The sequence below is a fragment of the Muntiacus reevesi genome, chromosome 3 (assembly GCF_963930625.1).
Source record: "Muntiacus reevesi chromosome 3, mMunRee1.1, whole genome shotgun sequence".
Taxonomy (NCBI): domain Eukaryota; kingdom Metazoa; phylum Chordata; class Mammalia; order Artiodactyla; family Cervidae; genus Muntiacus; species Muntiacus reevesi.
Window position 1 is genome coordinate 264,616,187 of NC_089251.1, and position 17,282 is coordinate 264,633,468.

At 42.2% G+C, this 17,282-nt stretch overlaps 1 protein-coding gene and 3 pseudogenes across 4 annotated transcripts in view; all 4 read right to left on the reverse strand.

Moving 5' to 3' along the window:
* Positions 1-17,282, reverse strand: part of SAP130 (Sin3A associated protein 130) — a 75,477-nt gene that overhangs the window by 37,746 nt on the left and 20,449 nt on the right. For all 4 annotated transcript variants that reach the window (XM_065931988.1, XM_065931989.1, XM_065931986.1 and 1 more), the window contains 5 exons: positions 14,641-14,788; positions 14,384-14,474; positions 14,001-14,105; positions 9,076-9,217; positions 6,501-6,622 (listed from right to left, as the gene is read on the reverse strand). In XM_065931988.1, coding sequence (XP_065788060.1) covers positions 6,501-6,622; positions 9,076-9,217; positions 14,001-14,105; positions 14,384-14,474; positions 14,641-14,788 — 608 coding nt within the window. The remainder of the gene's footprint in view (positions 1-6,500; positions 6,623-9,075; positions 9,218-14,000; positions 14,106-14,383; positions 14,475-14,640; positions 14,789-17,282) is intronic.
* LOC136163528 (transcriptional repressor RHIT pseudogene) lies at positions 1,692-3,187 on the reverse strand (annotated as a pseudogene).
* On the reverse strand, positions 12,473-13,361 carry LOC136163529 (CBY1-interacting BAR domain-containing protein 1 pseudogene; annotated as a pseudogene).
* LOC136165572 (U4 spliceosomal RNA) lies at positions 14,132-14,192 on the reverse strand (annotated as a pseudogene).

Here is a 17,282-nt window from a genome sequence, read left to right on the forward strand (position 1 = left end):
ATGTGACCTCACATACATATGGAATCTAAGACGCAGAAAATCACAAACAGCCCCTGGATGGAGAAGACAGACCAGTGGTGCCAGAGGCAAGGGGAGAGGGCGGGTGAGACAGGCTACAGTGGTGAGAAGGCACGAATTTCCAGCTAAAGATACTAAGTTATGGGGATATAATGCACAGCATAATGATTATAGTTAAATATACAGCACTGTAAATCTGGAAGTTGCTAAGAATAGATCTTAAAAGTTCTTATCACAAGAAAAAAAACAATCTGGAACTGTACAGTGACAGATGCCAGCTAGACCTGTGGTGATTATTCTGCAATATAGATAAATAATGAATCATTATGCTGTACATGTGAAACTAAGGTATGTCAATTATATCTCAATTTTGGAATTTCTTAGCAGAAAAGCTATGACAAATCTAGACAGCATATTAGAAAGCAGAGACAACACTTTGCCGACAAAGGTCCGTCTAGTCAAAGCTGTGGTTTTTCCAGTAGACATGTACAGATGTGAGAGCTGGACCATAAAGAAGGCTGAGTGCTAAAGAACTGATGCTCTGAAACTGGTGTTGGAGAAGACTCTTGAGAGTCCCTTGGACAGCAAGGAGATCAAATCAGTCCACCCTAATGGAAATTAAGCCTGAATATTCATTGGAAGGACTGATGCTGAAGTTCCAATAATTTGGCCTCCTGATGTGACGAGCTGGCTCGCTGGAAAAGACTGTGATATTAGGAAAGATTGAGGGAAGGAAGAGAAGGGGATGATAAAGGATGAGATGGCTGGATGGCTCAAAGGACATGAGTTTGAGCAAATTCTGGGCAATAGTGAAGGACAGGGAAGCCTGGCATGGCAGTCCATGGGATGGGAAAGTGTCAGACACGATTTAGTGACTGAATAACAAATACTTCAATTTTAATAATATAATTAAAAATGTTTTATAAGTGACAGATAAAAATGTAAATTATTATTATGCATAAGAACAATGAAGTGATAGAACATGTAAACTTAAAAGTTGCTGTTACAGTGCAATTCTTCCTTTGTAGAATACACACACACACACAATTTCCAGATCATTATAGTTTCTTCTGAGAAGTGTATCCATGTTATTTATGTTAAACAACAGTTCTTTGGTCATTTGCCTGCTGTAGAACCTGCAGTCTAGTTACTACTACATGCCCTTTTAAGACCCAATCTTATTTCACACTTTATATTCTCACCCACACCATGCTGTGTGTGTGGGGGCTCAGTCGTGTTCGACTCTCTGTGACCCTATGGGCTACAGCCTGCCAGGCTCCTCCCTCCATGGGTTTCTCCAGGAAAGAATACTGGGGCAAGCTGCCATTTTTCCTCCTCCAGGGGATCTTCCCAACTCAGGGACTGATAGTGTGTCTCCTGCATTGGCATTAAGATTCTTTACTACTGAGCAAGATCTAATCCTATTCCACACTTCGCATTCTCACTCACACTATGCTTCCACCAAAACAAAACCACTCTGTTTTTTTTTTTTTTCTTTCTTTTGTCGCTTGAACCCCAAGGCCTTTAATTTGCTGCGAGCATGGCTGGTGCCTGGTCCTCATCCGAGCTCCTCCCAGGTTGCCACCCCCATGCCAGCACCTCCCCGCCTCCCTTCCTGGGTCTCCCAGCTCACACCCCCACAGCAGACACCCAGGTCCCTCCCTCCCAGCCCCCTAGGTAGGGGCAGGCGGGGGTGCCGCCAGAGTCCTGGCCGCCCCCAATATCAGCATGGCCAGGGCCTTGCGCCCCGCTGTGTGGATCTTCTTGTGCCGGTGCAGGTTGGAATGCCGGCTGAAGCTCTTGCCACACAGCGGGCAGGAGTAGGGCCGGATGCCGCGGTGGTGCGCTGGTGGGCGGTGAGGTGCGAGCTGTGGCTGAAGCTCTTGCCGCAGTTCAGGCAGTGGTAGGGCTTCTCGCCAGTGTGCGTGCGGTTGTGCGCAATGAGGTTGGATCGCTGGCTGAAGCACTTACAGCACTCGGGGCATGGGTAGAGCTTGACCCCGGTGTGGGTGCGCTGGTGGGTGACCAGGGCCTAGCTCTGCGTGAAGCACTTGCCGCAGATGAGGCACTTGTGTGGCTTGGCGCCCGTGTGGGTGCCCTGGTGGGTGACCAGGTCTGAGCAGCGGGTGAAGCGCTTGGCGTAGGGCTTCTCGCCCGTGTGGATACGCTGGTGCTGGATCGGCGTCGAGTGGTGGCTGAAGCTCTTCCAGCAGGACGGGCAGGCATAGGGCTTCTCGCCCAGGTGCGTGCGCCGGTGTGTCACCAGGTGCGAGGGCCAGCTGAAGGCCTTGCTGCACTGCTCGCACTTGTAGGAGTTCTTGCCCTCCTCGCCGCTCTCGGGGGTGGTTATGCCCCCTTCTCTGGGTTGCTCTGGGAAGTGGCCCTCCTGGGTTTTCAGGAGGTCGGTGTCAGGCGGGGCTGATTCCGGCTATGACTCCTCCACGGGACGGGGCTGCACATCGTCCTTGGCTGGCCCCGAGTTCTGGCCGCTGGCCGCTTGCTGCCCGCAGCGCGGGGCATCCCCCGGGCTCTTCCCACTCTGTTTTTGTAGGACTTTACATCGCCAAGGGCTCACAGGGACGCAGCCAGCTCCTTGTCCGCCTCCACCGCTCCTCTTCTCCTCCTCCTCATGTTCCGCATGCCTGCTGGAACCTGGGGCCTCGCCCTTGAGAGGCCCAGAAAGGTCTGCTGAAGGGAAACCCCAAGGACAGCCCACTCCTCTTCTGCAGGACCTCCCTGTAGGAGCTCTGCTGGGTGTGGTCCAGCAGCCCTCATTCCTCCCGGGAGAGGTACAGAGCCAGGTCCTCAAAGGTCACCGGCATCTGGGACCAGGCGGTGAGGAGTGCTGCGGCCATCTGCCGGTCTCTGGTCTCCCCCTCGCGGGACAGCACAGGTATCTGGGGGGCTGGGAGGGCTCCTCCAGGCAGGAAACACAGTTTCTCCTGAGCGCCCTGGCTTAGGGGCACCAAGCCCCGTGCTCCTTGAGCTCTGGCCTCCCGCGACACCTCTTCAGGGTGCGGCTCCTCTGGCTCCATCTTGATGTGGGCCTCTCCTACAGGCACTGTCCCCTCTGACTCAGCATTTCTTGACAAGAATGCCCATGACCTGGAGTCTCTCGGGCTCTCTCCTTGTCCTGGGTAGCTTGGATGCCTCCGTCGTCTGCAGACATTTTTTAAATCTCAGAGCCAGAAAGCACCATTGAGTCGTTTGGTGCTCGTGTTGGCCAAGCCCCCTCCAGCTTCTGGCCAGAAGCTTGGGATCCCGAAATTGAGCTGCCCGCTCTCAGCAGCCCTCTCTGCGGCTGCAACCACCCGCCCGGGCCGGGCGTCCATCCTGCTCACGGTCCCGCACGAATGATGTCCTTCCTCTCTCCAAACCCGGTCCAGGTCTCCTCCTCTCCCTGCCAGCCCATAGCCTTCCACCTTTGACCCCGGCCCCTCCAGCCAGCTGGTCACCCGCGCAGCTCTCGGGATCCAGGCGCCCTCCCAGCCCCGCTCTCACCGACATGGAGTCGGAGGGGGCGCTACACGCAGCAGGGTCCCCGCCTCTGGGGAAAGGAGTCTCTGCAGCCTGCCCACTGTTTTTTTCCAAGCACATATTTTATTTAGCTAATACTTTATTCACAGACAGAAATGTGCTTTTCTCCAGTCCTACCATGGCTCTGCCCTATCCATTCTGAAAGATGCTTCCCAAATGTCATTTCTTTTAGGAAATCATTCCTGACCTCCAACCCGACCTTCTCAAGTAGAAATAACCTCTTACCTCAGAAACAGCGTGGCTTTGCTCAAGTCTCTCTTGTGAGCTTGAGCATATTATAGTACCTTTTCACATCTCATCTCCTTACTAGACTCTCAGCTTGTTGAAAGCAACATCTGTTTATAAGTCAATTTTAAAAACAGAGCTAGTATAGGATCTTACATGGAATTTCAATAAATATTTGTGGAATTAATAAATGCATGAATGAATAAACGAATGAATGAAACGGAAAACACCTCTGCAAAAGGTGAATTTTCAGGAACAATATGAGAGGGATCACTTTGCAAAATATACAGATATACCTACAGTCACACACATATATATACAGTTACATATATGTGTCATCACTTTAGTCATGTCCGAATCTTTGCAACTCTATGCACTGTAGCCCTCCAGGCTCCTCAATCCATGGGATTCTCCAGGTAAAAATACTGGAGTGGGTTACCATACCCTCCTCCAGGTGATCTTCCCAGCCCAGGGATTGAACCTGAATGAATCTCCAGCACTGCAGGCAGATTCTTTACCACTGAGCCACTGGGGAAGCCCTATGGTTATATATAGTTATATATATAGACTTATATATTCATCTCTCCACCTAACTTATAACTAATAGACCAAAAAGATCTCATCTGTAAAAGTAACCAAGACCACAAACAATTGTTCTAAATACCATAAACTATATAGTAAAGTGATCCATATTTGGCAAGATCAGAGCCTATTATATACAAATTTTCCTGTTCTGTTCTTGACCTAAAAATATCTGTTTTAAAATAAGCTAATAAATTCATGATACTTGAAAACAGGATATTGTTAGCTGGTTTCTAAATGATTTATTCCTTTGTGTCCATCCATGTGCAGACTTATATGTTTGACAAATACTACACTACCTCTCAACTGCACCAACAGTGATGGCTTGATACTGGAAGAAATAAAGTACTGATTGTGCTATTTATTTTTCTGTGTTAGTGTCCATCAGGGCTACTGCAGAGGTGAAAAAAGAATAATGTAGAGATAGATGACTGGCAGGATCCCCAATACTTCAGAGAGTGTTCTTATGAAGGATTTTTACAATAAAAGTTTACACATAAATGATAGTGTCTGCATAGTCAGCTCTAGCTCAAGAGAGACTCTGCATGTTCTTTTCAGTTGGTTAGCATTCAGAGAAATACACAGTGGTCATGAATTATCTATACCTTCTCCAGAAAGGCAAAACAACTGCACTGTTAGGGAAGTATCAATTGGCTGAGGTAGTGGATGAAGGAAGGAACCTGAAGGCAAGTGCTAATACTGATAAAGAGACTCAAAATTTTCAGCAATCAGTGTAACACATACTCACACACAGACATGCTTCTACAATACTTTTAGCATCCCACTTTTGGCAACAATCAATTAAACAAGATTTTACTTTATAAGACTGCTAATAAAGAACAGTTACAAATTCCTTTCAAAAAGAAAGTTTTGGGACTTCCCTGGTGGTCCAGTGGTTAAGACTCTGAGCTCCCAATGGAGGGGGCATGGGTTTGATCCCTGGTTGGGGAACTAAGATCCCACATGCTACATGTCCAATAAATAAATAAAATAAAAACATAAAAAACAAAAAAGAAAGTTTTTAAAAACAAACATCTCCTCCCCCACCCTCGGCAAAAAAGAAAAAAAAGAAAAAAATCAAAGCACACACACAGAAAATGTAGAGGTGGAAGAATCTGTTTCCAAAGCTGTTTAAACATCCCATGTTTGAAAGCTTTAGATGAGCACTGCCCAACAAAAATATAAGTCATACACGCAATTTTAGATTTTCCAGAAGTCACATTAATATAATAAAACATAGGTAAAATTAATTTTCATGATACATCTTGTTTAACTCAATATATCCCAAAATGATAATTTTAAAATAATAATCTTAATAAGAGTAATTATTAGTAACATGTTATAAATTCTCTTTTCCATATTATGTCTTCAAAATTCAGGGTATATTTTACTCTCAAATCATATTTCAATTCAGAGACTAAGTTTTTATCAGAACTACTTGATTTCTATTTTGATTCCATAAAATTGACAATTTTGCAAAAAGTAGGTTCATATTGCTAAGTTGTTCCAAACATATTTGAAATTTCTCTCATTTTAATTTAAGTAAAACAAAAAATTCAGTTCTTCATTTGTGCCAGGTCCTCTTCAAATGCCCAATGGCCACAGGCAGCCCTGGAGGCACATGAGAAGGACAATGGCTACACTCTGATAACCTGGCTTTCTCAGGCCTAAAGTGAGCTGAGGGTGTCACAGCAAAAGATTATACAAATCCTGCAGGTTAAGTATTGTTTACTTTGGATTGGAAAAAAGAACACTAATAACAAGACTGGATGGTGAATGTTGAGCATAATTGGGCTAACATTAAAAACACAACAAATAACCCATGAAACAGATGCCCCAGAAGAGTATAGGTTTATTCATTTTTAACTGCACTACCATTTTAAGGGATAACAAAACTGCTATCATAATTATCCTCAGGGTGGGATAAAATCATGCTAATATCACTAATAAGTAACAACCTTTTAGAGTCATAGACATGGTGATTTACAACCTTTAAGCTTTAGATTTCAGGCTTATTTGAATCTGAAAATTGAAGCTAGAGTCATTAAATCCATACTAGAAATACCCACTGATGAATTTCTATGTCACTGCTTGCAAAGCTACAACGGTAAAAGTCGCCGTAAGAGTGGGGCTCCTACCTGGATACTGCCGAATGGTGGACACAGAGCTGGTGATTGGGGTGTAGGTGTGCGCAGCCAGTGGGTATGCAGAAGGTGGGTACGTTGGGAGAAAGTACTGGAACTGAACAGGAACAGATGGCCTACAGACGGAACACAGACAGTATGAACCAAAACGGTGTATTTTCTCCTTTCCCTTCAAATGATCCTATCGCCTACAAACTATTCATACTTTTAACTGTCATACCAACAGTTCTCAAATTGGGTTCTGAACAATTACAACAAAGCACACAGACCTAGAGAAAGTAGTATTTTAACAGTGATGGACCTGGAGATTATCAATATTAAGTGAAGCAACTCAGAGAAGACCAATGTCATATATCATCGATATCTGGAATCTAAAATATGATACAAATAAGTAAAACAGGAACAGGCTCACAGACACAGAAAACAAACCTATGGTTACCGAAGGGGAAAGGGGGTGAGAAGACATTAATTGGGAGTTTGGGATTAGCAGATACCAACTACGATATATAAAATAAACACCATGGTCCTACTATATAGTGTAGGGAAATATATTCAACATTCTATAATAAACCATAATGGAAAAAAATACAGAAAAAAAAGTATACATATACATATTAACTGAATCACTTTGCTGTGTACCAGAAACTAACACAACACCGTAAATCAACCATACCTTGATAAAAACAAACCAAAAAACCCCCGAACTAATAAGCATTTCTAGGGGTGGGATGGAGAGGGAGGTGGGAGGGAGGTTCAAGAGGGAGGGAACATACGTATGCCTATGGCTGATTCATGTTGATGTTTGGTAGAAACCAACACAATATTGTAAAGCAATTATCCTTCAATTAAAAATAAAAAAATTTAATTATAAAAAAATAAGCATTTCTATACACCATAATAATCAAACAAGAGTATTTAAAAATGATCCAATTATGAAATCACTTCATATGCACTCTGCTAGGTTCTCACTGTGAGGCAGAAGGGAACTACAAATACAGAAAGGGGAGGCAGTGGGGTTGAACCAGAGGCACCCAGATGTACTAGTTTTAAAAATGTTATCTACTTCCTACCTCTCCTGCTAAAGGGCCTAGAAGAATTGACAATCCAGTAAAGATAAACAGATCTAATGTCTAGATCTTGGTTCTAAATGATGAAAAGGAACCAGGGCTCAGAGAGGTCAAGTTCAAGAGGAGCTTCAAGTATTTTGTTGTGGTGAGAAGAAAGAAAGGGCTAGAATGACCAGGACATAGTAAAACCCACAGTAACTAGTCTGAAGGGGCTCCCAAGGACCAACCTGGAGACAATCTGAGCATTAAAACAGGTGACAGTAATGGATTATAATTATGAATAAACAAAACCAAGTCCATGAGCCCATGTGGATTTAAAAAAACAAAATACACAACAAAAGAATGAGGATTGATAAAACTTCTTTACATGAGGATGCCAATCGATAAACATATAGGAAATGATAAAAAAAAAAAAATCACTATCTTGCAACCATCATATTGCAAGCATCAACAGATCCAGCCAATAATCAATGGAAGCAAAGACTATTAAGTAAAAGTTTACTGGGGAGTAGCATATCTATCGGAGAAGGCAATGGCAACCCACTCCAGTACCCTTGCCTGGAAAATCCCATGGATGGAGGAGCCGTGTAGGCTGCAGTCCATGGGGTCGCTAAGAGTCAGATACCACTGAGCAACTTCACTGTCACTTTTCACTTTCATGCATTGGAGAAGGAAATGGCAACCCACTCCATTGTTCTTGCCTGGAAAATCCCAGGGATGGGGGAGCCTGGTGGGCTGCCATCTATGGGGTTGCAGTCCCACAGAGTCAGACACGACTGAAGCGACTTAGCAGCAGCAGCAGCAGCAGGATATCTATAGTCTCAAGGTATTTCCACACAAATTAGTTATTTACAAAGAAGAAAAATATACCTTTACAGTAGAAAAATCTGACAAACATCAACTTCATGAAGCAATGTTGACATAACCAATAATGGGAGAACAGGAGAGGATGAGTCCTCTGATATATAGCAATGAGAAGAGCTTATTACCTAATGGTATTCAGTCCAAAAATGCACAGGCTGAATCTAACTATGAGGAACAATCCAACAAGTGCAAACTGAAGAATATTCTGCAAAAACAACTGGCCAATCCATACTCTTCTAAAATGTCAATGTATGAAAGAGAATGGAATGCTAAAGGATCATTTCAGATACCCATACTGTGGGTAAATAAGAACAGTTTTGTTCTCTGGAGGAAAATGGGAAATTGTACTTAGGTATAAAAGGGTCATGATGCTGTCATCCTTATATTCAAAATGGCTCAAAATAAATTAAACCGAGAAATACACAAGACAAAAAAAAAAATGATACTAGAACATTCATCAAAAGGAGAATGAGTAAATACAGCACAGCTTCACTCATAAAATTAAAGAAATTACACAATGTATTGGATTTTCAGTGGTAAATTTGAAAATAAGGAAATATATGCCATATTTGTGGGATAATTTGTTTTACTGGAAAATCAAAACAATTGGTGACATGATGGGGCACATTCCCTCCTACCTATTATCACTGCGGGTCTCCATGGCCACAGGATTTGGAGAGGCTCGATGTCCTGAAATGGGAATCAGGCTACTCCTCTCTGCAGGGTAGTCAGGCTGGATCCGAGGAGAAGTGTGTGTGATTTGCTGAGGCACCACCTTAGCTACAAAAAAGTATCATCCAATTACATTACTGCTCAAATGCTTCTACTGGCATGCCGAAACATTCTTGGCTAGGAACAATCTTAAGAATGCAAATGGTAATAAGAAGCCTAGATTTTTAACCAAAATAAAAAATGAAAAGATGAGTACCTATGGGTTCAACTGAATTATTTCAATCTGATAATACACTGATACATTCACAACTGTTACTTGTCAAAGCAGGGTTCAATATTAATACTTTATCAAAAACATCAGCAAGCAGGCCCTTTCTTCCTGACCTGGCTTCCTGGAGACGTTTTTTTTTTAAAAGGAGAAAACTTAAAAAAAAGAAAAAAAAAGAAGTGAATACAGAAATGGCAAATACTTTTGATTCTTCTCCAGGGTCCATAACTAATTAGTAATAATGTAGCTAATTAGTAATGAGATCATTTCAAGCTCAGTTTTCTCATCTATGAGGAAGTCTTCTTTAGAGGACCACTTTATTTTTAAAGTCTCTTGAGTGTCCTGTGATTTTGCATATTTTATGGCAAAAATAAAAATAATAGTTTTCCAATTTAATTCCAGCTGTATAAAGACCCAACTCACACCAATGACAGGCACACATCACCCAAAGAACAGCACACTGAACACCACACCCTGCCCCTGCCCCCATGCCCAGCTATCTTCTGAGGAAGGCAGCTGGGAGGTCGCTGCAGGAAGATGGCTAGGATGCTCAAGTTCACCACTGAGGACGGCCCCTGATGTTTAATACAGACACAAGTCGGCATGATGCACTTTTCATCAGTAGTAAGTAGAGTCTGTGCTGAGTAAAAAGCAACTAAACCTTGTTTTGTCAGTATGCCCATAAAAGGGAGGAGAAAAAATAATGCTTCCAATAGGGAAGTAGCTGTCATTTGGCAGAGTAGCTAAGCAGAGCCTGGTTACCACAAACACATACATGAATAATATTTTTACTTTTTCCTAATTAAAAACCATGTCTTCAATTATTAAAAAAAAAACCCTTCAGGAAAATCACAATGCAGAAATCATAAATTGGGGCTATTTTTAAAGATAATTCATGTTTTCTAAACACCATGATCACCTAATTCTGAGACCACTGTCATGTGTGGAGAAAAATAAGGATGTCACTCTAGTGGAAACAGGCGTTTATGGCAGGAAGGAACCCTATGCCTATGGTTAATCAGGTTTTTCCCCCCGATCCAGTACTTTCCTATTAATAACAATGGCTGAATCCAATACTTAATCTTACCTGGAGAAAGCAAGTGACACAAAAAGTCCCTTAAGTGGCTTTAATACGCCTCTTACACCCCTAACCTGAAAATCAGTATTCCCAGGGTTCTTATCAGGTGTCCTTCTCAATCAAGGCACTTCTATACAGGGATCCCATTATGACGTAACAAACATTGGATTACTACACGAGGAAAACAAAGCTAGAGCAAAAATCCTGATGAAACTTAGACAAAATCACATTAAGTGGCAGATGTTTAAATTTGTTTGGACACTTGTGTCGAATGATTTTCATATCTAGAATTTAGTAAATGGTAAAACGTCGAAGATAAAGGAGCTAGGGAGTTAAGACTATATAACCACAGCCTAGAGTTAGAGAATATAACCACACTCAGCGGAGGCAGAAAGTTGGTAGGTTCAGCCAAATGAATGAACATTATTTGTCTCCTAGTACTTTTGGTGAGTTTATTTCCACAGTATTACTCTTTGGAGGATACAGCGACATTAATAAAAACTGATCTCTAAATAATTCTTCACAGAGAGGGTTCAAGACACAACCAGAGAGCCCCTCTAGGGTACACAGCTCCTCTTTACAGGTCTGATTTTCTTCATAGCTACACATTCTCTAGTGAGACTCTTGACTATAAAAATGAAAAGAATGGGCTTGGCTCTGACTTTATACAGTGCTGAGGATGACTGATGACACTGTTAGGTATAGCCAGAAAACAATCTGCAATGACAACATGGAACAGTCAGCGATCTTTTTCAACATAAGCGCTTTAATGCTAGATACGCCACCCCCAAACTTCACAAAAATGATATTAAATTCAGAGGGGTGGAAAAGAAGTTTAGGGTCTCTAATGCCAAGTCACAGTGAGCAGGAATGTGAGAAAGACCACAGTATTCTCTCGCTAAAAGCACTGAACACCAATTTAGGGGCTGGTACTCTGGTTTCTCTGAAAGAGGAGCAAGAGTTTCCTGGGTCCGACCAATATTCTGGAAATGTGCCCTCAAGTTTGCTAAGAGGACTGTGGAAGCTATAGCCTGTCACAGGCACAAAGGAAGGAAGTGGGGAGGGAGGGCCCACCTCAGAGCTGGGACACAGCAGGCTAGGGAGTCACACTTGTGTGTCTGGTCACCAGGTCTGAGTGTGTCAGTGCGTCCTCTCACAGAAGGCAGCTCTACTTTGAAAAGTACAATATGTTATAAATATAGCAGCTGTCTCGTATCTTTAGGAGTGAAGGAAAGTAAGATGGCACTCTCACTGTTACAGAACCAAGGCACAGTCAACACTACCATCCTGAAACCTGTGACTTGTGGGTTAAAGAGGGTAGTGTTCTGCCTCACACACCACAGTTTATGCTTTGGAAGCTCTGAAGTGAGCTATCAGCTCTGAGGATCAGTGTCAGCAACTCGCAGGCCAAACCTAGCTGATGCCCCCGAACAATGGGTCTACATTTTTAAATGGTTGGGGAAAAATTAAAAAGGAGAATATTTTGTGACATGTGAAAATGATACAATATTCAAATTTCCATGCCCATAGAAAGTCTTACTGAAACACAGCCACACTCATTTGTTTACATATTGTCTGTAGCTAGGTGGTTGCACACACCCATGAAGCCTGCAGAACCTGAAGTATTTATGATCTGGCCCTATGGAAAAAGCTTCCCAATCTCTTCTCTCTATTACTCAACTCTGACGGCCAAAAACTTTACAGATATCTTTTCTTGACCACACTGAACGGCTTACGGGATCTTAATTTCCTGATCAGGGATCCAACCCAAGCCCTGACAGTGAAAGCACTGAGTCTTAACCATGAGACCAACAGAGAAATCCCTCAAAGATTTTTAAATAATGAAAATATACATGTATTTAAAGGGGGAATACACAAAGCCTGGAAGTAGTTTTTTTTTTTTTTGGTTGGCATAAATTTCCTTTAATAATTTCTACATTTCCAATAGGAATTCATTTGAGGTTTAACGTATCAAGCCAGTATTATGTTTTTCAGTTTTAGTAATTCTGGATTCCAGGTCATTTTAAGATGAAAATGGAAATGCAAAGTTTACTTGAGAGATTTAATTTTCTTCTTCTGTAACATCTAAGTCTTCATCCTCTTCATCATCTTCTTCTGTTTGCTGATCCTTTCTTAGTCGACAGGTCAATACCTGTCCTGTTCCAGATACACACTTAGCTAACAATGATCTTTGAAGAGGTGACTTGGAATTCGCTCTTACAATAGCTAAACGGGATGGATAATCTTGTGGATACAGAGAATGTCGGAAAATCTCTAAATCTTTTTCTTCATCAATCTTTTGTATATTTTGGTAGGCAGCAGTGTAGACCTCTAAAGCTTTGCCGTGAAATAACATTTCAATAGTGATAAATTCTGAAAATATAGTCTTTATATCCTTTATTTTCTGCTTTTCAAAATTGTCGAGTTGTTCGGGTAGTATTCATTGTAGCTCTTTGTAATTCAGTTTCTGCCTGTGAAATAACATGTCGATCAGACGGGTTTCTCTGACATGTTCTTTCTAACTGAGTTAACTGTTTAGCTTCTCGATTCCTTGCTGTTAATGTTGCTTTGAGATCATCTTGCTTCATTTTTACAATGGTTCCATAAGCTTTCAAAGGTTCAACTACTTTGGCTTCAAGTCTTTCAACCTCGGCTTGTCGGTAATCCTGAAGTTTGGCAAACTCGTCCGCAAAGTTTTTCAGGCCCTGCTTTAAGTGCGGGGTCTCGGCAGAGGCATACACGTTGATTTCGTTCACCAGGAGGTCCGCTTTGTCTCGCAGTCGGGCGGTTTTCCGCACGTAAGCAGCAAAGATCTGGCACAGCTCTCCGAAATGTTTCTCCACATTGGTGACATCTTGCAGTTGTCTGGTCTGAGCGTCCCGGTTTTCCAAGCTGCGCCTCAACATGCTGCCTCACTCACTGCTGGGGACCCTGGGCCGAGGCCCAACGACAGGGTCTCGGCGCCCGGACGTGCACTGGGGCGCAAGAGCCCACCCCGCGCGCGCGCGCGCCCGCCCCCCTGCGCCGCGGCGGCCTCGGCATTTCCACGGCCAGGAATTTTAGGATGGTCATGAAGTACTTTGGGTGTCACTCAAGACAAGAACATCGGGGAAGTAACGAGGTTTAGCATTCTTCCCACTGTTGCATCACCCGGAGATTTTTCCCGAACAATCTATTAGTGTACAAGTTCCTTCCATTCCCGATTTTTGCTTCCTTTTTGCTTTTCCTGTTGTTCCTGTCGAACTTTTACCAGTGAAGTTAATTTATTTTTTTAAAAGGTACACATAGAAGAGGTGAAGTTTGATGAGTAAGTCCAAAGTGGAGTTAAAATAGTTTACTTTGAGCTCTCAAAGACTGTTACCTTTTCTTGCTCTACCATGGAACTGCCAAATCTGTATGTCAAGTAATATTGAAAGTTAAAAGTCAGTGTTGCTTTGAAAATTAACAATAAAAAAAAGGGCAGTTAAGCCATCTATAAGAAGACTCGGTCAGATGGGCTGAAAAATTCCTTGTAAGCTTCTGTCTGCACGTTGCATGACACTTACCAACTGGTATGTTTGAGGTGGTCACAGCAGTAGCATGGGACGAGTGTGAAGGCATTGTCATGGTAACAATTGTACTTGTGGGAGCTTGTGTGTGTGACACCGATCCTGGAACAAGAGAGAAAGGGAATTTCTTAGCAATAATCGTGCCTCGGATAAACCTCATTGGCTACGATACTGCCACTGTGCAAAGGTAGAAAGGGAATTTCTTAAACAATGGCCTCTCTGGATACATTCCACACTCTCAAAATCCCAAGATTTTGGGAAAAGTTAAGAGAATTTTTTGAGCCTAATTCTCATTCTCTGCCTGAAACTGAGAAGTAAAAATGGAACCCACAACTTAGGCCTCCTCCTTACCTGGCAGAAAGAGCAGGTTGCTGACTTACCAGCCGTGGTTGCAGAAGGAATGGTGTTGGTTGCCAAAATAGGAGCTACGGTTGCTGCAGCCACTGGTGTGCCAGTACTGAAGATCGTTTTCTGTGTGGGGAACAGCCCACAACACAATTATAAACAAGAACTTCTCCCACTCGGCCCCCTTTGAAAGCAACCATTCCCTTCAGTATTGCCAGGCTTTAAGCCAGGCTTGCACAATTCTGGTTTTAGCCCACAGACTACACAGATGGCTCCTTGCCTCTGGTTTTACCTGCGCCATGGTATGCAGCTGCTGTTTTTGTGTCCCCAGCGCAGGGTGAGATGGCAGTGTGATTCTTGTTGTCACATCCCGTGACTGGGCAGGACGTTGAATACTAATTGCTGCAGACGGTGGATGCTGGAGAGACAGAGTTGGTCGACTGGGAAGACAGAAAAGACATGACAATCTATGACTTTTCTCCAGACACAAAGCAGGCAGTCTTGTGCTAGATCATAGTTAAAGAGTTTTACTTTGTCACATGTCTATGAAGTCCACAGGTAAACCAATAAACTTAACTGCCCATCGATTTTCTATCCTTAAACTGCCGTAACCTTTCATCTGGAAAGGTATCAAGATGTGTGCGTTCTAAGTTGCTTCAGTCGTGTCCGACTTTTTGCGACACTAGAGACTGTAGCCCACCAGGCTCCTCTGTCCATGGGATTCTCCAGGCTAGAATACTGCATTCAGTTGCCATGCCCTCCCTCCAGGGGATCTTCCCCACCCAGGGATCAAACCCACACCTTTTATGTCTCCTGCACTGGCAGGTGAGTTCTCTACCACCTGGGAAGCCCATGAACCAAATAAATTAATCCTTAGTCATCTGAGTATCTTCAACATTAATAATCAATACTCTCTGACAATCTCGAGCAAGTATTATTATAATAAACATACTTCACTCTGTGAACAAAGTAAAGATAAGGTTCTGAGGGAAGATTACAGAAAACCCTGATTAACAAGTTTAACCTTGATCCCTGAAGCACTTCTTTCTTTCCCCAGTTTTATATCATCCCTTACCACAAGATAAAGTTACAGTTATGAATGCCTAATAATTCAAAGGGATATCAACACAGATAGCATGTCAAAAGGCAGCAAACTACTGAAATTGCAAAAATGGTAACATAACTGAAGCTGAATTCAAATCAGAGAGAGGGAGAATGGGCTATTTAATAAATGATGCTGAGAAGACTATGTAGTCACTTGAAAAAAATAAGACTGAATCCCTACCTTCACACAGTACACCAGGATAAATATGAAAATAATGAAAGGTTTAATGGAAAAAAACAAAACATGAAAAAAAGATACAATTTTTTTTATAGCCTTGGAGTGGGGGAGAGCTTTCTAACAATCTAACAAAAATTTGAGATTTTTGGACTCAAAATCCAAAAGCTATAAAAGATCAATAAACTTAACTCTAAACAAATAAGCAAACCTCCTAAAACACACTACAAGCAAAGTATCATAAAAAGACTCATAGATGAAAGTGTAATCTTAACATACTAACAGCTCCTAGAATTTCACGAGAAAAGTAACAGTCCAATAAAAAAAGAAGCCAAGGATATGAATAGGCAGTTTGCTAAAAAGAAAACAAAAATGGCCTTTAACAAAGAGCAAAGACTCTAAGTCTTAATCAGAGGAAGAGAAATGTAATTTAAAAGACACTGATAAAGCATCGTTCACCTATCAGATTGGCAAAAATCCCCAAAACTGACAGTGTACTCTGTTGTTTAAGCTGTAAGGGAACAGGAACTTTTAAATATTCTGGAGGCAGTGTAAATTGGTACAAACCCTAAGGAGGGAGATTAAGACACAGGTATCAAAATTATAATCACATTCACCTTGTGATCACTTTTGGGAATTTATCCTACAGATTTCTTGCACACATGCATAATGACCTAAGTATAAAGTTATTCACTGTAATATTATTTATGATAGTACAGGACAGGAAACAAACCTCAAATCCTTTTATACAATGGATCATCATTTTGCTCCTAAAAGAACAATGGAATTCCACATACTGAAATGGAAAACTTTCAATATATGTTGTTATATATATAAAAAAAACAACCCAAAGAGGGATATCTGAATTATGAGACTCACATGCAGCAAGCTGTAGTAAGAGCAGCTTAGGAATCCATGAATTATACAATTTTGGGGGTAAAAGGATAAGTTAAGAATTGCATTTGAGTTTGACTGCACTTGTGAAACACTAGAACGATGCCCCGAAAGCTATCAGCATGTTACTTTACAAAGAGTGTAGCGGATGGGGGACAGGGGGGTGACTCCTTGCTGGACACCTTTTTACGCTTTTGGAGCCATGTGAATATAGATTAGGAGGAAGAAAACAAGAAAATTTAAGCTGTAAGGGTGATGTGACTGGGATCTCATGCATCCAAACTAAGCAATGGTTTCACCATAGGAATCCTCTCTCAAAATGATTTAAAATCAGACTTGGTGGGATATTAGTGAATAACTTTACAAACTGAATTTAAGAGATAAGATCCAGTATACTTCTTCAAAGTGAGGAGCATACTCTGACCCAGTAAACCAAAATGGTTTGTAACAGTGGGAGATGACATTAAAGTAGAACTTGGACCCTGACCAGTTTCAAGATCCAAGAGGCAAGGCATGAACTAGGAATTACACAGACACAGATAAGCTCCACAGGGAAACTGTGTGGTGAAACTCAGGAAGAGAGAAACTGCCATTTTCAGCAGTGCATTTTCATTGGAAAGAGAGAAGTAATGGCCAAAACCCCTCAAAACAGCATCCTGAGTCTTCAGGAAAACTTCTAACCCAGTATAGAGCTCAGTCTATAAGAACCAACTACAGACGGTTGGTTGGTCCACAGTAGGTTCATTCAAAGATTAGGATTC